The 23,295-nt window shown below is 30.8% G+C and overlaps 1 protein-coding gene across 2 annotated transcripts; it reads right to left on the bottom strand.

Moving 5' to 3' along the window:
• Nucleotides 1-1,024: 1,024 nt before the first annotated feature.
• LOC113394513 (uncharacterized) lies at nucleotides 1,025-18,994 on the bottom strand. Of its 2 annotated transcripts, none has more exons than XM_026631849.2 (7): nucleotides 18,831-18,994; nucleotides 14,616-14,805; nucleotides 11,767-11,937; nucleotides 11,279-11,379; nucleotides 5,481-5,642; nucleotides 2,044-2,258; nucleotides 1,025-1,538 (listed from the first exon to the last, which is right to left on the bottom strand). In XM_026631849.2, the coding sequence occupies exons 2-7, from the start codon at nucleotides 14,794-14,796 to the stop codon at nucleotides 1,340-1,342; spliced, it is 1,029 nt and encodes a 342-aa protein (XP_026487634.1). In that variant the 5' UTR covers nucleotides 14,797-14,805; nucleotides 18,831-18,994; the 3' UTR covers nucleotides 1,025-1,339. The 2 variants fall into 2 exon arrangements, with proteins under 2 accessions (XP_026487634.1, XP_026487635.1); XM_026631850.2 differs by lacking the exon at nucleotides 18,831-18,994 and adding an exon at nucleotides 15,014-15,272.
• Nucleotides 18,995-23,295: the final 4,301 nt, after the last annotated feature.

The following is a 23,295-nucleotide window of genomic DNA, read 5'->3' as shown; positions in this document are numbered from 1 at the left end:
TGCAGTACCTACTTATTAATATTAAAGTTTAATATAGTCAGACGAAACGTTAAAACAGAACTCTTTTTTTGTGATTTTCACTTACTTCAATTACTGATTCTCCATTTTCAACTTCTGTTGAAAAACATCAAAATAAATAGATGGTTTTATTGCTTTCATAACGATGAAAATTTGGGTCGATCGCGTCGTCCGACTGGATGCGGTGTATTGGGAACAGCAAATGTTGATATTTTAAATTTCAATTTACTGACGGCTCTCAGCCTCCCGCCAAAATTAAATTACGACCATCGACAAAACAACTGATTGTATAATTTAAACTATTATGTTTAGTTTGAAAGGAACTGTACATCGTTCTGAATAAAATATTACTAGTAGGTACTTAACAAGCATTTTAAAATAGTATCAAAATATTTTTAAAACCGTTTAAAAAAAAAGTAACTTGACAAAGATGCTACATTAATAGCGCTTTAGAAAGGTATTTGCTGAGATTAATTTCTGAATATTTCAAAATTATATATTTACGATGTATTTTAGCTTCGAGGTAAATATCTGAACGTTCATAAATACCTCTGAGTAATATTTGAATAATGTGATTCGATAGGTATTCGTATTATTTTATTTATGTATTGTATAAAAATGTAATAACCGAAGAGTATGTGGAATCAACTGGGGATAAATATTTGTTATATGTACACAGGTTACATCCGAATGTCGACCGTCGTCTACATGTCAGCTCGGTTCTACATTATTGTTTGTCTTATCGCTGTTCGCTCGACTTTTTCACGAGTATAAATGTTATTCATATTTTTCTTTACTGTCTTTTGATACCTAGATCTTGTAATGTAAAAATACCGCCTTAATAAAATACTTTTTTAGTAAATGAAATATTTTAGATGTTTATTAACAGATCTATATTTCATATAGCTTTCTCCATTTTTGAAGAAAAACAAAAGCTACTAAGTTTAGTTTTCTATTTCTTCAAAAATAGAGAAAGCACCAATAAAACAATCATAATATTTTAATGTATGTATATTAATTAAAATATAAATATTTACAAATCAATTCCTCAGTATCGACAAATTAACATCTTAAATAGTCTTATTAGTATTGTTTGTAGTTATTTACTCGACAAAAAAAACTTTACAATATAAATAAAGTTAAGTTTTCACATGTTTTATTCGTACAAATATATTTTAAATATCTACGAACGAAATAAACAAAAAATTTGTACATTTTAATAGTCATGATATATACGAAATAGCGATTGAATATAATTATTATTAGCGTCCGTATTAAAACATCTCATCGCTTTCGTCCAGAATTTATCAAAATGTAAAGTTCAATTGGCATTTGGCGACGTGTTTGCATCATATTTATGCTGGAACCGCCAGCGGTCACGCCAGCAGTGCACCTGGTTGCGAATGCGCGACACATCTGCGGCGTACGTGCGACAACATCCCCCGACGTACCGCACTCCGAGATCTAACCATTCTTGGATGAACACTTCTACGGGTTCACATTTATCACGGTCGATCCATCTAAAACAGATGTTATAAATTTAAGGACTACAATAAAAACTTTATGCTTTGTACTTTGATATAAAATACGTTTATATCACAATATAAAGACAATGGCGACTAAATCGCTAGTGCTAGCTACAATAATCAACAGTGAGCGCTTTCAGCCGCGCGACGAAATAGTTCTCTTTAGAGTTGCTAGTTTAAGACAATTGCAGAAAATATTCTATATGTAGTAAAAAATATGCTTTCATTGCATGAATTTTATTTGATTGCATGTTTTAATTTGGCAATTTATAAGAAATCTAATCAATTTAAATCAGTTAAATTACCGTAAATCTACTTCAAAAACTACTTGTAGGATATGTTTGAATCATCCTTTGTCAAATCATTTACGAAAATATGATATAGAATGTTATATTAATGTTTATATAACTGATTATACTCCTGTTGAGATGTATAAACAGTCACTAAATAAATATATAAATATCAAAACAAATTAAACACAATTTGAAAATTATCGTACCCAATTTGAGGGTTGTATTTTTCGCCTGAATTCGGATAAACGATTAGCGGAATAGGGGCATGTGGTCGATCGTCGTTGATCCCTTTTAGGAGACTCGACACAAACGATGGCGCGCAGCAGTTCACTCCCACAGCAACTAGCTGATCCGGATTTGCTTCCCAGCATTTTTTTGCTACTTTTTGGAAGCTCTCTCCGTGTGCGATGCTTTGGTTATCCTGTAATAAAAAAGAAATGTTATGTCGTACAGAACAAATACAGTATCATTTGTATGTATTTGGTTGTATAAAATAGTCTGCGAAAGAAAAAAGTATTATTACCACAAAGTTAATAATCGTAATCAACTATTTATTCGTTATATTCGTAATTATTATGACACATTCGGCATAGACCCATCTAATCAGAGACAATGAAACTTCTACAATGAAAATTTTAATACTTTCTAATATTCAAATTCCTAGCCATTAATTACTTAAATAACAAATTTATAAAAGCTAGTATTATAGCAACATGATTTTGATGATTTTTTATTACCATCAATTGAATATATCACGATTTTTACGTAATTTCAAACCGTAAGTGTTACGATGATTCTATAATTAAAATTATAATGATATTAATTTAGTGTTTACAATTTATTATCATAATACATTTTTAGCATAAATATTTATTAACAAATACAATTGTTGAAGTGACAAACTACGGCAATAGATATTCATTATATTCCATATTATATTTTGTACCGTTTGCTTTTAAAAAACTACCATTAATATGACAAAAACTTATATCACGCCGTCTTATTGCCTCCTCTGGTGACAAGAGTTCGTTCATTTTTCGCCCAAAGAATCGGAATTGTGATTCAACTGAGAAACGCGGCTAGCATTATAGCTACCACTCCACGCCAGTCATGATTGTGCAGTAGTTATTTTTATTTTTCATTTGTATATACTTGTTAAAGAATTATTTAACCTGAGGAAGGTTAAATAATTCTCATACAATTTTATAATGGTTTATGAATAACTTGCGAGATTACGAATATATATTGCTCTTACATAAGATATTTAGCTAATTTAATTTATTGTGTTTAATTTTTCTAAACGTGTTATTTTAAAGTCTTTCCTATTTTTGATGGCTTAGGATTGATTGAACGAACGTAGAACTCAAAGGTATTTATAAAAAGCGGCCATGGGCGACTTCCTATGATATTATTAGATTTTTCCACAGTATCAAGAGCATCGATTAGTGTAAGTATATACAGAAAAACGTTTTAAAATTAGCCACTGTTCTTTGTCACGTAAAATTAAATGATGTGAGTACCTATATATATTACAATTAACGTAGAGAATGGTGATTTTGGAATAAACATCAACTTTTTAATTTAATAAATCGGTTAAATTTAATAAATTAATGATGAAATTTTTGGCATTTTCTCTTATGGAAATAATTATTAGTTGGTTTTGGTTTTTGGTTATATTAAATTCTTATAGTTTGGGATTAAGCATATCTCAAAATAAGCCAAGTAATATGGAAATTACGAGACAGCTGTACTGGGTACGGTAAACATTTTCATTCACAAAATCTATAATTAGGTTTTAAGATGAAAGACCCACAGATAATAAATATCAATCCATCCATTTTAAACATATTATCCATAAATTTTATTAGTAGCTTGTTTTTTGTCAATGTCTATTAGGCATGCAAGTCGGTAAGTTGCATATTTTAAAGATTTATAATTAATTTGAATTTATCAAAACTATTTTGATTGTAATTAAATGGGTGTTCATGATTTTTCCCGAAAAGAAGCGACTCAAATTTACCCAAACCCGTCCTCCAGTTATAATAGTTATATAAGGTATTATAAATGTTGGACGGGTTTATAATATAAAAAATTGTCCAGACCTGTCTTGTATCTTTGACCTTACACTTATCACGTAATTAACATGTTTATAAACGCTAATCTCTTTGTTTATGATAAAAAGTCTTAATTAAAGTCAACACAATGACAAACTAGTATTGATAAACATAATTATATTAAATACCTACTAGCTAATGCCCGCATGTATTACAATGTTTCTTAAACAAATGTTCAAATACAACTCGTGCGCCTCCTATTGTACGTCGATGGTACTACGCCAGAAATCTTAACGAAACTGCCAACATCATCTAAACAGCTTTAACTCAATCGGATGAACGATGCGTGCGCATAGATAATAACAAACTATACGATCAGAAACTTTTTTTTAAGATAATTTTTTATTCAAATTTTAAAAATCGAATTTAATAGGACATTTTTCAATTTCATTTTTTTATTATTTGGCTACAAGGTAAATCTATTTTACTTTTTTTAACACTTTTTTTATGTATTCGTATAAGCTTAGACAACTATATGTATTTAGCTGCAACTTCATTTTTATGTTTATTTTTTTTAATTAATATACATTATATGTATATAATTTAGATCCATAGAAAAATATTACCAAACCGTATAAATGGAGATGACCTCTGGGGTTATTGTCACCTAACTAATCCAGCATAAAACGTAGACTTAGTTAAAAAGTAAAAATAAATATATAAGCAATATATTAATGAATTATATCATTTTTTTAAATAGATACTTACTATTATTTGATTTTTATTTGTTTATGCTTACAATTTACACCTTTGGCGATTGGTTTGTATAACATATAAAATTAGGTATTTAGTAAATTAAAAAAAGTACGTTTCCGAAAGTCCACATAATTCGGAAATCAAACGTCACAAGAAATTTATTTCATCACAGATTTATTGATATTTAGTAAGGAGTTAGCTGTAAAAGTAATTAACAGTTTGTATTATCAAGAGATACTCATCTCAACGTGATCTTCATATTCAACGTGAGCCGACTTGCATCCTCTAGATTAGTAGCTTACGAAGGAACATTGACGTTATTTTAATATATATATCTAGACAAGTAAATACGTGATGAATTAAAAAAGAATTTGAGTGTTTAAAATGTATTATACTATGAATGTTATGGATCATTTTAATTATTATAAAATACGAAACCGTGCTAAAATTTAACATTCTTGATTACCGCATATTACGAATATCGACATCATGACTCAGGTACAGACAAACGGGTGGAATCGATAACAAATAAAAAAAATCATTAACTAATCGCGGACAATGAGATTTAGACATAGACAGTTTTACTTATTGTTATATTCCTAACAGAAGGAAAGCTGAATCGAGTTCTAATTGAAAGTCAGAGGGTTCAATTCGCTCCCAATTTAGTACTTGATAGACTGAAATTGAATCGACTAAGCGCGGTATTAGATGCAAATCAGTATGTTAAAAATCCTTATTTATTAATTCATTTGTTAAACTTCAATGTAATTCCTAATATCATCCTTATTCTATGTTAATAAAGTCGAGTATTCAAGCTATTAATATAAGCTTACCTTGCAGCTAAAAGCCAACCAAGCTTTGATAGGAGTGAATTCCCGTAACAAGTCACATAACATTTCCGCTTCTTCCTGACACGGTATCGTCTCTAGCGCCAATAAATCAACTCCTGCTTCCACCAGGGCCTGAATTCGGGGTCTATGCCATTCCCGCATTGTCTGTAAAATGTTTAGAAAAACTTATAATATTACATTTGCAAAATATTCTTACCTTACTTCTTCAATCTTACTTATAAAAATCATCAAATCAATAATTTAAAAGTCAGTTCAATTTATTTATAAAACGTATTTCAGCATTACCAAATATGTACAAAGTTAATTAGGGATTAAACACGTCTATTTATTTATAAGATGCAAGCAAATAAACTGTACGTTTTTATTAAAAAAATAATTTAATTTCAGTTGCCAAATTTTTAGAATTCGAACAATCTAGAACATATTTAATAGCTAAATAATATTTATATTTAGTAGCTTTTATCTGGTAAGTAGATATTACGTTCGCAAAAGCCCAGTTCATAAACCACGTATATAATTAGTTAGACATAAAAGGATTGATGTTGTAATTTGGTATTTTAACACATTGACATGGCTTGATACGCTTACTTGAAAAGTAAGACGAGTGTAAATATGATTACGAGAGTAATGAGATAGAGCAAAATAGGTACTTATATGAAATTATATTATGCTTTCAATATACGTAAGGCCGATAGCTCTCTTTCAGACTATATTAGAAGATAAATTAATACAATTATTACTTATTAGCTAAATAGATATATACTATATTACAATGACGTAATAATCTGTAGGTCAATTATTTCATGTAATCAATAAGTGTATAATAAAAAAAAAGTAAGTAAAAGTATGCAATGTATGTCTATGTTAGATTATCTTAAACACTTATATTTTTAAAAAAAATAATTGGTATATCTTAAAATAATCGCCGTTTTTAAATAGCTAGTTTACTTTTATTAGAAGAATACGATTGATGTTTTGATATTTAATTGAAATAGTCTTTCAAACTAGATAAAAGATTTTTGACCATCAAACCTGCCTAAAACAAACCACAATGCTAAATAGAAATAATACACAATATAATTTAAATTAATCGGTTTCAATTACCAAAATAATTCGTCAGTACTTATAGTTAAGGCGAATTGCTATTCAACTATGCTTTTGATAAAATACTATGAATAATATGAATGTAACATTTGTTTTCTACATTTATTTTGATTGTAGATCTATTCCAGGTTATTTCTTTTATATCGCTTAGAATTTCATATCTAGATACAGCAGTGCGCTAACCTAGTTCTTCCAATAACGCAGCTATGTCAAAGCGTGGTCGTCCCATTTGCAACGCGTTTGATTAACAAAATGAAAACATTGAATCATTTTAGTTCATAAATTAATATATGTTACTACTGAAGCGCCTTAAATACTTAGTATATTGTGCAAAAACCTATAGACATATAAATAATTAAGCGAATCGAAATAATAGAGATAAACACCAAAAAGACTGACACCTTTGTGGAGATTTGTTCGTTTAAATAAAAAAATAATTCTAAACATTATAATTTAAAGGATATCAATTTAGGTTGATGGCTTTTGAAACGCTTGGTCTGTGGTCTTTGGATAGAAAAAATATTCAAAAGACTTATCTGCGAGACTGTTCACACTTTTTGTAATCCAAGAGCTGGTGCTTACCTAGCTCAAAGACTGAATTTCCCTTTTCAGAGAGGAAATAGCGGCAGCTTATTGGGTTCATTGCAGGAGGACAGTCTATTATCACTATTGCTAGTGTAAGAGTTATATATATTTCTAGTTGTAGGAAATCTCTCTTAATTACCTCCGACATAGTTTTATTATATGGTTGTAAGTTAAGCATCTTAGCTTCGTATTAATGATCAGCTATTGTTAATGGGCTGGATTTTTGGATCTTTAGACTTTTTATAATTTTGCAGTAAGTACACAATGTAATTTACAAGGTTTCGTACATACGATGATATAAGACAAACCCTTATAGGATTATTCCCTTGCTTATCTCTCTGTCATAGACTATTTTCTCATAATCTACTAGACGGAAATATTTGAAACTTGATTTAAATGTTGCTATACAAAATTCGACAACAAAATTACAAATGTATAGCGAAAAGTAATCCAATTTTGAACATTGATTTCTAAGAGCAAATAAGGAAAAAAAAGCCTATTTATTATTACGAAATAAATACATTTCAACAATTACAAATAAAATTGTAGTCAAACTTACAAACAAATCCCGGAATAATGGCAGTGACATTAATAAAATGAACGCGGTTAATACATTAACGTTGATTACTGATTACATGCCTTAAATCAGTGTCGCTCGTTAATTAAAATACGAATTCGTCTCATCGAATTCACTCTACAGAATTGAAATTTCGTTCATATTGGAATAGATATATATCTATACACATATAAAGGTGCTGTAGACTCGCTTACTAAGGATTTTAATATGTAATTCTCTTTGAAACATGGACTGTCACTGTAGTATCAATACAAGTTTATACGTAAATTTACGAGGTCTAGTAAATAAATCTATAAATCTTCGACGGTTATTTACTAGCGTTGGTATATTTTATATCAGTTATAGAACTTATATACTCGATAGTTTTTATAGTGTAATTTGTATTTGTTAGTATTTAGAATGTATTTTTCTTATAAACAATTATCTGATACAAGTCGCAAACATAAAATTTACATTGATGATACTATAATAGAAATAGTCAAGTTAGTGCCAACAACAACTACACAATTTAATTCATTCGGATGAACGGTACGCGAACGCAAACAAAAACGATCGTAAATTATATATATGTATATATTGATATGAAATACATATGTACATGCACACATAACTCTCGAAATGTTGAAAATCGACTTACAATGATACACTATGTTGATGCGTCAATACTTGAAATATCACAATTATTTTAGTCAACGTCACGTATTATTTTCAGACATCGCGTACCGCATTCAGTTTCATTGAGTTTCGATTTATTTAAACAGAATATCTCTACCCTTTGCATTTAAAGTTTTATAATATGTATGTTTAAAAAATGTATATATATATATGAAATTAAATTAATGAAATTGATATTAAATAAAATGGAAATATATATACTGGATATAATATAATTTTAATATTGTGAGCATGTCTTGTGGTAGAATAAACGCTATTTTTATTTTATTTATTTTTATAATATGTATGTAAATGTAATGCAGGCAAGGCATGTGACTCCACTCCACCTGATGGTAAGTGGAATTGGAGTCCAAACACGAAAACGGCCAGTACAGTCAGGGAGAATGAACTGCACTAGCCGCCCTCGCCGTGCCGTGCAAGACTTCTCTTCCAGTCTCGTTCATAAGAGGAAACCAGGAATAAGGACCCAGGTTATAAGAGGAAATATGATAGAAATATAATGACTTAATTGTTTACATACTACAATGATTTATACAACCGAACTAATTCGATTTAAATTTAAGTCAACTCGTCACGGTGTAGGTACTAGTACCTAAACTCCTCTAAAGTACTAAGCCTACATTTTTTTTTAAATATAATGTTGTACTACTGCGGTTGACCTGCCCATGCTATCAACGGATCATTTGACCCTCTAGATAGAACATTCATATACTGTCATACTGGAATGTAATACTTTTTTTGTATACATTTTGTATGATAAAAGTAAATATCGAAATCACGCTAATGTTTGGTTCCTCGAAATGTTTATATGGTCGCCATATTTCAAATATTATTTTTTGTCATTTTTTTAAACAAGTCTTTACTATCTTTGATCTGATCTCTTTATGTACATCTACTTTTTACGCAGTTTTGGTTTTGTACTATTTTCATTAAATATTCGAAAATTTAAACACAATTTCATATATGTTTTGGTTTATGATTAGTATCTAAGTAATTTTAATATATTAAAGGCTTCCCATTAATATACATATTCAAATGAAAGAATCATAAAAATTGTCGCTTTGTATCCGAATAAATCGGGCACAAATACAAGAAGTATTTGTATATGTATAAGTTTTATGTACTATATGTATATGTTGGAAACAAGAGAACACCCTTGCTAAACTTGTTAAAACATTGCTGAAACCAATTTAATAAAAACGTAATAAGGTGTTCATTATGCTATTACGCGTCGAATGAAATAAGTTTTCAGTTGAAATTGTAATTTGTTCTCAAGATAAACACACACACACCCAAAGCAAAGACACCTACATACACAAGTAAAGAAAACTTTTCAAAAACAGAATCAGACTCTTGGGTCGTATCAAATGCACCATTTAGTAAAAAAAATCTTTTAAAAATCTGCCGATATATACGAATATAATTTACTAATAATAACAATTACAAAAAGTGAATATTACATTTATTTCTATTATTTAAATTTTAATTAATTAACCGTCCACCCGAGTCAAATATCGGTCGAGAGAAAAAAGACGATAGAAATGGAAAGGGAGTTTTCATATAGCCGATGTAAATTTTAATTTGCCGGCAACTTTACGACCCTCTTTACGATTTAGCCGACGCTTTTAACCTTTACTTCGCTGTATTGGAATTCATCTAGCCAGAGGGTTCTGTAGGAATATAATAATCCACATTTCGGTAAAATATTTTCATACTTTATTAAACGTAAAAGGAGTGATTATACCTAACATGATGATAATGTTTATGTATGTACATATTTACGTGAGCAGATAAAATAAGAGCAATGATACTCGTATATAATTATATAGTATTATAGTGACACGGTTACTGATAAATGAAATGTCACGATGCTCGGAATATTTAGTCATATAAATTGTCACTTAAATAACGTATCAATATTTTTGTTGTATTAGAATACTTAACGTAACTAGTGTTAAATAAAAGCAAACAATATCTATGTGTAGATATGTTATACAACACTACTGTCCATCGGTATTGAAATAAATATATAATAGCCTTTCAACCTTGAGATGAAAGATGTATTCTTTCTTGAGCCTGTATTTACACTGACTTACTAATTCACCTTTAAACCGGAACGCAATAATTTTAAGTAGTGTTGTTTGGCGGTAGAATATGTGATGAGTGAATGGTGGTAACTACCCAGTAGGACTTGCACAAAGCCCTACCACCAAGAGGATAAAGAATTATGATTATGTCCTATTTAATTGAATTGAAATATAAAAACAAAATTAAATATCAGTTAGTTAAGATCATACTTTACAGTTTACTTACTTATATCCTTCAGAACTGTAATTATACTGGCTCTCTCACTCACCCATCACTAGAGGATTGTATCCAAAGATCTACCACCAGATAATACAGAGTAATATATCCGGACAATAATATATATTGTAATTTTAACCTACGCTTTTCGGAACTTGAAGATTTTAGATTCAAAAATGATTCACTGTTATTACCTACTCCAAGGTATTTCGTTAGGAAAACGGTTTAAGTATACCATATAATTTAGTGGCAATATAATATAATATATAGTATAGAAAATTTTATAGAAACACTAAAAATTTCATGTTCAAGTTTTATAGCCTTTGTCAAAAGAAAAGCTTTAATGCAAAATCGATCGGTCGACCTGACCGTCTAAAAGTGCCCGGCGAGACATAAATAGAAACAGACAAAGACTTGATTAACATTGAAGTCTATTTATCATTAAATATATATGTAGTGGTCGGTGTTCTCTATATTCATGGCCTATTTGTCTATTGGGATTAAGAGCACTAGATTAAGCGAAAGCTATGCCTACCTGAACGGATGTTGTATCTGCATAACTGCCGTCGTATTCTGATCCGTCGTGCAGATGAGCCCCGTATGGTCCCACTGATCCCACAACTAGTGGAATGTGTTCTATATAAAAAAATAACGTAATAAGATCATCGCTGACAGCTCATTTTCTATGCTTATAATTACTTTAAGCCCTCACGTAGTGTAATTAATGCGTGCTTGCACCCGTCCCTTGTGGGACACGAACCCGTTTCGTTAATACCAAAATGCAAAGGACTTTATTATTTTATGAGTAGGTTTTTTTTGGGTCACGTGATTTACTGAAATATTTATAAAAAAGAATAAAGCTAAGTATGAATGTAAATAAGAGGAAATAAATTATTATTTTATGTCAAACGAACAGTTGACTATTGTTTTGTATTAATTACTCATACGAAGGTTAAGAATTTTATGACTTTGAAAATTTTATTTAAGATGAGAAGTACCTACTTAAATAGTGATAGTATTTACCGTTTTGAATATAATCCTGATATTCTTCTAGATATAAGGTTCTCGCTTGTTTGGCGAGGTCTACGGCGCGGACGATGAGCTCATATCCTTGCTCAGGCGTCACGTCCAAGTGTTCAACAAAGCCATCAACTGACGCTTGATACGTATTCGTAATAATTAAATCTGCACCAGCTGCAAAATAAAAATACACTTAAAAACACATTTCCAGTATTTGATAATATCCACAACACAGGAAATACTATAGTGCACAAATACAGGTTCACTCTTTTTTCTCTTGCCTCATAGATGAGAAGGAAGTCATTGATACAAGACATAATTGAGCGCAAGACCAACGCTTAGGTGCTTTTCAAAGTACGAGAGTATAAAAACTGGCAACATCCAACCTCTTGCCGGCTAGTGCGAAATCTTACCACAAAAACTCAATAAAATGTTGAAATACCAATTTTATTAAAATTCAATAAAATTGGTATTTGAACTTATGACCTCGAGATCTGCAACCATATACGCTAGTTACAAGACCAAAAAGTGCAGTCACATCCACTTCCATAATGTAGGAAATTTTTAACGAAACTAATTTAATTAGTAACTTCATTTCATTCCGTCATATTTTCTGATGAACTTCACTACAGTGTAATTTGTATAATAAACTAATTCAATAATTAAACTTTTGACTCATTTACTATTATTAACGAGGAGAAGGGTTCGGTTTGGAGACGTAAACAATTAATGTTATTAAAACTTAGTAACGCAACACGATCCTTTAGTTTAGTAAGAACCATGACTGAAAATACAATATTTGTTGGGTTGAAGAAATTAATTTTGTAATAAACAGTAGACGGGCTCCGAATGGAAACGTATTAGAGAGACAAGGTGATTAATGACGCTGGCGTCATGTATTCGGCGTTAAAGCAACGACGATCACCTACTATAAAACGCGGCTAGGTACTTGCGCCTTGTTTCTCTTCTGCTATGCAAATGTAAGACATTTACTAGGTATATTTACGAACAGACAACAGTGGCGTTTACTCTTGGTAACCTACATAGCCGCAATCATAATTAAACAGTACGATTAATAATTTCCTCAAATAGCAATTTTAACTTGAATTCTTAAGTATAAAATAACTAAATTTAATGTCTCTTTTCTTGTCCTAAGATCGCTTACATCAATAACTGTTTTAACATTCAGCGATGTAATAATATTTCCACAATGAACGGTGACATTTTTTATATTTATTCGTATCATTTCCCCAACAGAGGCGGGCGGTAAAGCAAGGCAGTAGGCTTTTCGCCTCCAGGGAGTTATTTGCTTGCAGACACTTTTCAGCTTTTCCTTATGAAAAGAAACGGTCCGTTTTGTGGCGAAGAAAAGCGCTTTCATAGGACGATGACACGAGACGGGGTCGCACTCTCACCCTCTGATGCAAGGAAATGACAAGCTAAAAGCGACCTAACGTGTAATTCGTCAAAACAGCCATGCACGTATGTGTCTACGTACTTACAGATCACTTGGGCCTATGTGTATGTGTATTCAACAGCGAGCTTGTGTAATGTGTCTAGATATTCATTCGCACAGCGCCTTTGTAACAGGGAACAACGCAATTACTTTGTACTTCAGAAGCCTTGCTGAATGAGACTAACCGAATTAGAAGACAGACGTGAGAGCGGTGATATATTGAATCTAAAATTTGATTCCATTAAGTACGTAACGAGGAATAATTTTATCACTTTGAAGTAATAAATGTGTATTTAACACCATACTCTTAATAAGATTATATTTTTAAATACCAAATTTCCGACTCTTCATTCTATAATTACTTTTTGCAGATATTTTTAACTTCGCTAATCAAAAAAATAATTTGAATAAAAAAAAACATTAATAGATAAGACATATCACTCAAAACATTTTATAATATATATATACTTATATTTTATATACTATACACTTTCATTTAAGAAAAAGTTTATAAATGTTTCTTGTCGGTACTTCTCGATAGAATCTAGATTTCGAACCGCTGGTAGCTTAACAAATAATTAAATCTGAATATAATAGAAAATATTTTAATTTGATTAAATTTTAACAAAACAATGGACTGTGAATGGCTTTATTATTAGCCAACAACTGAGATATACGCAAACAAAATCCACCATTATAGAACACACGTACAAGTTTCTCGTATAATTTTGCCATTAGAAAAATAACACTACAATAGGTATTCAAGGTATTAGTGGTACACCCACAATAAACACCATACCCATATAAAGCGTGTAACGAATTATAATAAATAATTCAGAGGCTTGTAAAATAGAAACTACATCAAAATTTTCTGTTTATATCTACAATGTGTATTTTAAACTTGTATATTTTTAAAATAGCTCTTTAAATGGCTTAATAAATAGGGTTATTAATATATTATTTATAATTCGTTATTTTTTATGAACAAAGTATTTAGAAATACTTTGGAAACAACAAAACAAACCTATAGGTATTTTGTTTTCTTTTGCTAGAAGAGAATGTATAATTGAAGTGATACGCTTAACTTTTTTTCTTATACTAACAAAATGTACCTATTTTATTTATCATTGTTTTGGTTTCAACGACACATTTCACTTCATTTACGAGACATAAACAACGCAATTTTTCTTGGCCACGTCATACTTTTACCGAGCCAATAAAATATATAAAATAAATTGTTAGACTTTACAAAGCGATTGCGACCTCAACGTACCGATGACATTTGTTTTTAGATAAAAATATACGTAAATAACAAAGATATATCGCAGAGAGGTCATAGTAATAAAAAAAACATTAATAATTGCTTTATTTACCATGCAATATTTAAAACGGTCACCTCTAAGGAAGTCAAGATGAGTATTCACGACCTCGTTGGGGTGTGTATGCAAGAAGCGGGCGCTCCAAAGAGGGTCACCGTCAATGACGTGACCTACGTGACAAGAAAGTTGCGTGGAGAATCCGCCGTCCAAAACATCTATATGTGGAGGCTCTAAGCCGTCTTCATTTATCGGAGACATGATCCAAATCTATAACAATTAAGCTTTAGTTTTATTAATTTACTTAGCACTTAAATGGTTTAAATAAAACATAACATAAATTTTATTGTTTACACTTTACATTAATTTAAATATTGTTTAAATTTTAATTAAGTGTGACTCAACTTCCAATTGAACAACGTGTATTTAAGGAATGGTTTTATTAGTATCACCACTATTTTATTGTGCATATATTTACCAACTAATGTCTGTTACCGCAGTACGCTATTGTATCGCTACGATAAAGATCAACGCTGGGTGTAATTATTGTTGATATAATACGAACATTTTCCTATAAAAATGATTATTTATGAGCTAATTTCACGAGGAGAAAACATGAGAAATATCTAGTAATATTAAAATGCATACTAATTTATCTCAACTTATGAATATTGTTCAAACACGCGGAGTACAAGCGCGTGCGAAACAGACACGTGTTTGTCTGACAATGAGCAGCACTGCGCACAGTTGTCACCCGACTACTTATCAGCAGCTCTACTCAAAACCCCGATAAACGACGATTACACACATATACCTAAAGCAATATTGTAATCAAATAATGATGTGTGTGTATTCTCTTATGTACTATTAACTATATTCAATAATATCATTTAAGATTGCTTGTTGACAGATGGTATCTGTTTGCATTCTATGAGTCGCTTGTTCTTATTTGATTAAGTTGTGTTCGGCGCAATGGGTGTTTCTCCTTCCGTGCTTCTATAATCATATCCTCAGTTAATTATTGCCATATTTTACAGTCTTACTTACTCTATCTTTTCCTGGTTTTCAATTACAATTGTACGTAAATATAACTAATAACTTTTTGTAATATGACATTTAACACTTCGAATTATATATACATATATAGGTACGATGATAGTTTGTTGCTATCAACCATACAATACAACACCTTAATTTTTAAACTACCTTTTATGTTTCCATATTATATTAATTATATTGATATACAATGTGACGAAAAGAATAATAATAATAATACGGTGTTACAGATGTCCATGGGCGGTGGTAGTCACTTTCCATCAGGTGAGCCTCCTGCTCGTTTGCCACCTCTAACATAAAAAAAAAAAGAATATAAATACGAGAAGTAAAGATAAAGTATCACCAACATTCCGACTTTGCAAATTCAATTCATCTTTCCTAGAGCAAGGTATTAAATTCAAAAATAAAGTCGTTTAGATGTTTTTTTTTTTATGTTATAGCTATTGAAATAACTTTGAGACTTATATTGAAAAAACTAGGTCTTCACAAGTTCATCGATATTTCAGTTTATTTAATAACAGCAGTAACCGTTCCTGCAGAGAAGCTAAAAAGCTGGGCTTGTGAAGGGGGCGAGGGGAGTAGCTAGAATACGTGAATCTTAACAGAAGATTACGGATTCAAATCGGGGCAAACCATTAAGTTTTCATGTACTTAATTTGTGTTTAAAATTCATCTAGTGCACGACGGGATAGCAATACATCTGCCATGTGTACACCCACATCGGGACAGCGCGGGGGTAAAAGCTCCGAAATGAATTTATTTATGAACAATAAATATGATGTTCACCGTATAAGAAACTACTTAAGTCGAATCAATATACGAAAGCCGATAACGTTAAACTATAGTTATATTAATGATCAAAAGACGTTTTAAGAGTACACTTCAAAAGGCAACGAATAAAAAAAATTTTGATCACATGATTGTAGCGAATGAAATCAATACGCTCTGTTTCTGTTACGACTAATGACGAGATCGATTTACTTACGTTAAATCTATTTCGTCAGATAATAAACATTAAACTTTCGTTCGTTTCAACCCTCGCTATGATTGCTATCTTAAAATTCAATCTCTACAAAACTTCCACTTTTCGCATTCCTCGCTGCTTTAACGTTTTTTTACAACAGTCCTTTATTATATTAGTATACTAAAGTGTAGAATCGTTTCGATTTATAAATGTAATTTTTTTATGTTTATTAATAATTTGATGGGTGAGAAGAGTACATATTAAGTTGCCAGTTATTCGCGGTAGAATTTACATTCGAAACCGGTGGATATGTTTACATTTGATTATTAAATAATATTGTTAATTGATTATTCAAATGTGCGTGTAGGAGCCTCCTTGAATAAAGTTATTTTTTATTGATCGTCGACTTTTGTAATAACAACATTAATATGTACCAGTTTCTTGTAAATCTTCAAAAAAAATACAAAATCACAAATGTAATATTTGTTTTAGTCGCGAAATTATATAAAGTTACCTGATATGATAAATAAAATAAAAAAATTAAAACTGTTGAATTTAACAATCAATTATTAATTTAATTATAAAAGTTTTTATAATATTCTACTTAAAAAGCATTCAAAATTATTCATTGTTCTTAAAAAAAATAGTTACATTCGCTATTCATAATATGTTGCGATAGTTTTATCGGTTTGTGGAAGCCCCGTTAATTAGAAACGTGAAATATTGAGATGTTCCCAAGTTTCTTCTCACGGAGTAATGCGATCAATATCATTACGGGTTCTGAAATGGAATGGAAGGCGGAGGGTGCGCTTTCATTGACAAAGGCCGTTATTAGTTGAATGTGCACAAGGTCGGCACCGCCAGAGTAATCAACGTTCCGACGCGACGTTCGTTGTTGCAAATTTAATCCAATAATAAAACAAAAATGTAATTAACTATTAGAAATATGTGAACGTGTAAGATTTACTTGTAGCCTTATTCAATTTAATGTTACTATTTTTAGGTGGCGTTTCGACACATGTTTATTACAGTTTTATTTGAAATTCTGTTTCGTCTGTTATATAGGTAAGTATTCTATCGGTAGTTTAGTCTATTTTCAATTGCTTTTCTTTATAAATGAAGACTTTGTATAATTGAAAGCGCTCACCTCAGGAATTATCAGTTACATTTAAATAATAAATTGTTTTTGTCATAGACATTACATAGCCCGTTTATTGAGTCAATTTATGGGCTATAAAATTTCACGCTACAATCCTGAGGAACAAACATAGCAATAGCATATCAATTAATCTAGCTTACTGTTGTGGTATTTAGTTAATGAGATGCTATATTGGTTCTGTACTCATCATATGTGTATATAATTTAAATTGAACTCGAGTAACATCACGTGCTAGCTGTACCAGTTGGGTACAGCTAGCATGAGATGACATTACATTATGGTTGTTTATATTAATTCATAAACTAATAGTGTAGCTGTACGTAAAGGTCGTCGAGGTTATTTTTCTCATAACATGTTCATGACCCTACAAGATTTTTTCGTAACATTGACTCTAAATATATCTAGATATGCAGAATTTTTTAAAATATTTTGTTACCTATTTCTCAGGATACTTTCGCTTTATTTACTGTATACTTAAGTGACGAAAATATATAAAAATGCCTTAATAAAACATAAATCAGTACTAGAATAGCACACGAAAGTTACTGTTAAAAGGCGGAATATTTTCAGACTTAAAATATTGTTTTTTGTGAAGGCAATATTTTAAATGTCTCGACTCTCGACATCCACCTGAGCGCTCAAGTACCAAGATGAGCAGAGGCGATCCCTCATAATGCTTTATATTTATTGCAAAATAACTACAAACATTCAATAATGTTTATGGCCGAATTCCGATCACTGAAAGACAACTAGTTTATAAACGATATACAAGCACCATTTAAAGTACCTAACATACTATTTGACATAATTTTAAATGCAAATGATATATTGAATAAAGCGATAGTATCATATGTATAAATAATAAAAGTTATATACAAACGAAATACGAACAGAACTGTTCATTTTAATGGATCATTAATCCATAAATAACCACATTTAGATTCCCACGATGAAAAATATATAAGAAGATAACAAATTCACAAAAACAGGCGACACGTTTATTGTTTTATTTAACCTTCAATAATATCGAAGTTATTTTTTCCATAAACTTTATTATGAACATCGATCGTCTCTGATAATAATATAATTATATTAATTTTAATAATTTATACTCACATGCTACCTACAGTAGGTATCTATTATATAATTTTATTATTATAACCGGACAAATATTATAACTTTGCCCGCTAAGATCGCATCGTTAAGAAGCGCAAACAATCACTAAAACACGCGTATCGCACGTTATACCTACAACAACACCAAATCAACACTGAACACTGACGTTTATCGTTGACTTTACAGACAAAATGGTCCGTTATAATATTTGTTTTATGTTAATATCAATATCAACTTCATTTACTAATCATTTATTTGTTAGTGACAAAGAGAACGATGAATACACTAAATACAGTATAGATGTCTGAATAGGACAATGGCCTCCAAAGTTTGTGGGTCTACTGCATATATTAACACTTAATATATCTCTGTCTTATTACAATTTGACTACAATGGAAGTGATGTATTTGTATTTAAATGTCAATATAATTTTATTTTTGACAAACATGTTCTTGATAAAATTGATTATTTGCTTATTTAGCAATGGAAAATAAACATTAAAATCCGTATGTTTTATTTGATTTGAATGCAAATAAAAGGAAATTTCGAATCACATTCCTACCGAATTTCAAATTGTTGATATAAAATGTTTCTTAAAAATTAAATAAATATTTTTTTCCATGGTATTCACATTTGTAAATACTACGCATGTGTTAGTGTCTAGTGATTGGCTAATGGCTCGCGGTTCAAGAGACGAGATAGATATTAATAGACTTATCAGCTTAGAGCAATGTACTCGTGAGCCGTACCAAAATGCGGTCCACTAGCAACTATAAAAAGCTGACGCGATAAAAACTGTTCATCTCGAAATTATTTCCACGATTTTGTAATTTAAATTGTAAAAGGGCTTGTAATATATTTATTTAGTGATATTGGTTATTTACTACGTTTAGACCCGAAACGCTCGATTATGTTCTTTAAAAAATATTTTTAAAGGACTTAACATGATAAAAAATAGTAAAATTAAATACAAATTTTTGTTCTATTTGGAGGTAGAGCTTTGTGCAAGCCCGTCTGGACATCTGAGTGGGTAACACAGCAGATATTTTACCACCAAACAGCAAAACTTATTATTATTGTGTTCCGGCTTAAAGTTACCAAGTGTAACTAGAGGTACGAGGAACATAACATCTTAGTTCCCAAAGTTGGCGGCGCATTGGCGATTTAAGGAGTCATTATTACATAGTATAAAACAAGTCATTATTACATAGTATAAAACAAAGTCGCTGACCGCTGTCTGTCCTTATGTATGCTTAGATCTTTATAATTACAGCGGATTTTGATGCGGTTTTTTTAAATAGATAGATTGATTCATTCATATAATACGTGCACAATATAGTAAAGCAACACAATAATTTTAGAGGTTTCTAAAGTGATGTTGCAAACGCTGGCTGAACCCTACGAGATAGATCAAAATAATATACTAAAGTATTGTACACATTTTTTTTATATGATAGGTGGCAATCGAGCAGGAGGCTCACCTGATGGAAAGTGACTACTACCGCCCATGGACATCTGCAACAACGGAGGGCTTGCAGGTGCGTTGCCGGCCTTTAAGGAAGGAGTACGCTCTTTTCTTGAATGTTCCCAAGTCGTCTCGGTTCGGAAAAACCGCCGGCGAAAACTGGTTCCACAGAGTTATTGTGCGAGGCAGAATATGTCTTCAAAATCGCGCTGTTGTGGATTTTCGGACATGTAGGAGGTGCGTCGGACATCTAGGTGGTGCGACACCTTAAAAAAATCTTCAAAAAAGTCCGTGATGGTATATGTGTATCTCTTAGAGATAACCACCACAATAACTATTTTTTGTCCTTTACTTTTTACGCTGAATAATGGCTTATTTTCGAAGCGATTTTAAGCAATACAGCATTATTCCTTATCCAATTAAGTACATTAAATACATTGTGCATTTAGTATAGATCAATATGACATGTAATTTAATGAATATTTTCGAAGATATTACATATTCAAAACGCAGGGACAAAGCGGTTTGTGTTGTCTAATGACTGAAAAACTATGAACGTTGTAAGACATTCTGTAGTATATTTAGTATCAGCATTGCACCCGTGCGAAGCCGGGGCGGGTCGCTAGTTGTTAATATTTTATACAGTGCCAAAGTGTATGGGCGGTGATGGCCCTGTACCACAAAAATGTTCGTTTGGTAGTAATCCATAAATTACAAAATACTTTATATCCCACACATTAATATATTTTTCTAATATCAAACAGTACTGCTTTGTATTTGTAATCTTAGAATGTGAAGAGTTAGCGAGCCAGTGTTCGCAGGGACAAGGTACATAGCTTTATTGCTGACATGTTTGAATTGTGTCAGGAATATTTGTGCAGACAATGTTTACGTACAATGTATCTGCCTGTCCTCCTAAATTAAATAGGAAAAAAATGTGCATGCTCTACATAACAATATTTGAAGATAGATAAGACGAATATACTCTGCAATAATAATAAACAATATAACATCCTCATGACCGAATTTCGTTAACGACGGCTAATCAAGACTTACGTGTTGTGCAGATGCGCAGGACATTTACACAGAGTTAAGAACCAAGAAATATTAATCTCGCCTTCACAGGACGTCCGGCAGATGTGAAGCATCGATATTGATTGAAAAAATATATACCTAAAGAAAACGTCATATTTTTTAACATATATAAATATAGTTTAATTATTATATTTATAATTACATATAGTAACGAAGTATATGCGACGTACACACAAGAAAGTTTTGATCAAACTCTCAAGGCGCACCAATAAAAGTTTAACATCAAAAAGATTTAATATTTGTTATTCGTTTTATGATACAATATTATTATTTTATTCAAAAATACAATGAGTTGTATCATTTGAAATTTAAATTCGTTGTAATTTAGAATTGGTAAGCTACATATATTTGTTTGAAATCACACTATCTATGTTTAGACTGCTATCGGTCATTCACTGGCACTACGCGCCGTCTACACATGTTTTACAGAAATTAGGACAGTATAATGCTCTGCGTTTTTTTTTTTTTTTGAAATAATAAACACTCTTTGGCACGCTTTCAACAATCCACCTTAGGCACGAATGAACTACATTAAACCGGTGACAGGGCTTGGTACAGGTCTGAGTGGGTACCATCTGCTCAATGATTCTACCGCTATGCCGCTATACAAGGCACACTAGACATAACATCTTAAAACTGTTGGTTGACAGTACATTGAAAAGATAGGAGTGGTTAGGATTTCTTGTAGTGTCTTCTCGAAGGTAACTACTATATGATGGTTCAATTAAAAAATACATAGTTACATTTTTATTGTAAAATAAAACCTCCAACATTGTATTGATAATTGTTGTACTATCTTTAAAAGTACTACAGTAATTTTGATGAGTGCACTCGGACACTAAGCTGCACGACGAAGAAAGCCTGGTCTTAGCGCCGGCTTTACTAAGTTGAAGTAATTTTTTTTAGCATTTCCACTATCAAATGTAAACTGAGTTGTATTTTCTTGGGACATTTTTTTAAAGACATTTATTTTAAATTATAAAAATTAAAGATTTAGATACATAAAAAAGTAAAGATAATCTAACGGACCGTAAATGTTGCCTCACTTTTGGGTAAAGGTTTGTGGCTTATTCCACCGAGCTACTCCGATGGAAGTTGGTGGACATATACATAAGTGTCACAATTTCTTTTTAATTATTATGCAAATTTTAACGTATGAATTATAAACATAAATAAACCACTGAAAAATTAGTCGTTCCAGCCAAGTAGTTGATACTTATAACCAGGATATACGCAAAATATTAAAGTTTTTACTTTAAATGTCATTTTTCAAAAGTACATTCTTTCATTCCTCTGTCGATACATAAAGTCGAAGTAACACTCAATTTCCTTTGTTTCATAATTGCTTCTTAGTTACCTCCAACGCCAAAAAAATTTAAAAATTAAATGAAACCAACTATGTGTCGCCGCTTGCAATTCTTTATAAGTGCAATTATACATTTTAATTTTAACAATTATTTATTCGTTATATTTCATTTCACGAGTCTTTGTTGTGATTACAAGCTATACATATATAACTCGAAAAAAATAATTAATACGCATTTTACTAAAGTGCATATTAATTTAGTTTTTCGAGTTATATTTACAACCAAGTATTTACGTAAATTACGTTAGATACATTTATTTTTGTTAATGATTTAAATACAATGTATAATACAGTTTTATTTTACAGTTCTTTATGCATTTCTGTTCTCATTGCAATGCCTCTTTAGATTATTTTAAAAATAATTATCAAATACTCATCCGCCATCTATTATTCGTACATATTATTACGTTGATGGCACTACGCCAGAAATCTTTACGCAAGTAACAAGAAATGTACAAAGATTCAACTAAATCAGTTAAATAGTTTAAAAATAAATACATGAAACATTCTATTTTTAAAAAAGGTTATTCGATCTAAAA

This window comes from Vanessa tameamea, chromosome 4 (genome assembly GCF_037043105.1).
Source record: "Vanessa tameamea isolate UH-Manoa-2023 chromosome 4, ilVanTame1 primary haplotype, whole genome shotgun sequence".
Lineage (NCBI taxonomy): Eukaryota > Metazoa > Arthropoda > Insecta > Lepidoptera > Nymphalidae > Vanessa > Vanessa tameamea.
The sequence above is the reverse complement of the archived record's forward strand: the minus strand, read 5'-3'. Positions and strand labels throughout refer to the sequence as shown.

Coding starts and splice junctions, on each gene's coding strand:
- LOC113394513 (XM_026631849.2), bottom strand. CDS start 14,796: ATGTCTCCGATAAATGAAGACGGCTTAGAGCCTCCACATATAGATGTT. Junction 11,380..11,766: donor TCAGGATTATATTCAAAACG/GTAAATACTATC, acceptor TTTTTTATATAG/AACACATTCCACTAGTTGTG. Junction 1,539..2,043: donor AAATACAACCCTCAAATTGG/GTACGATAATTT, acceptor CATCTGTTTTAG/ATGGATCGACCGTGATAAAT.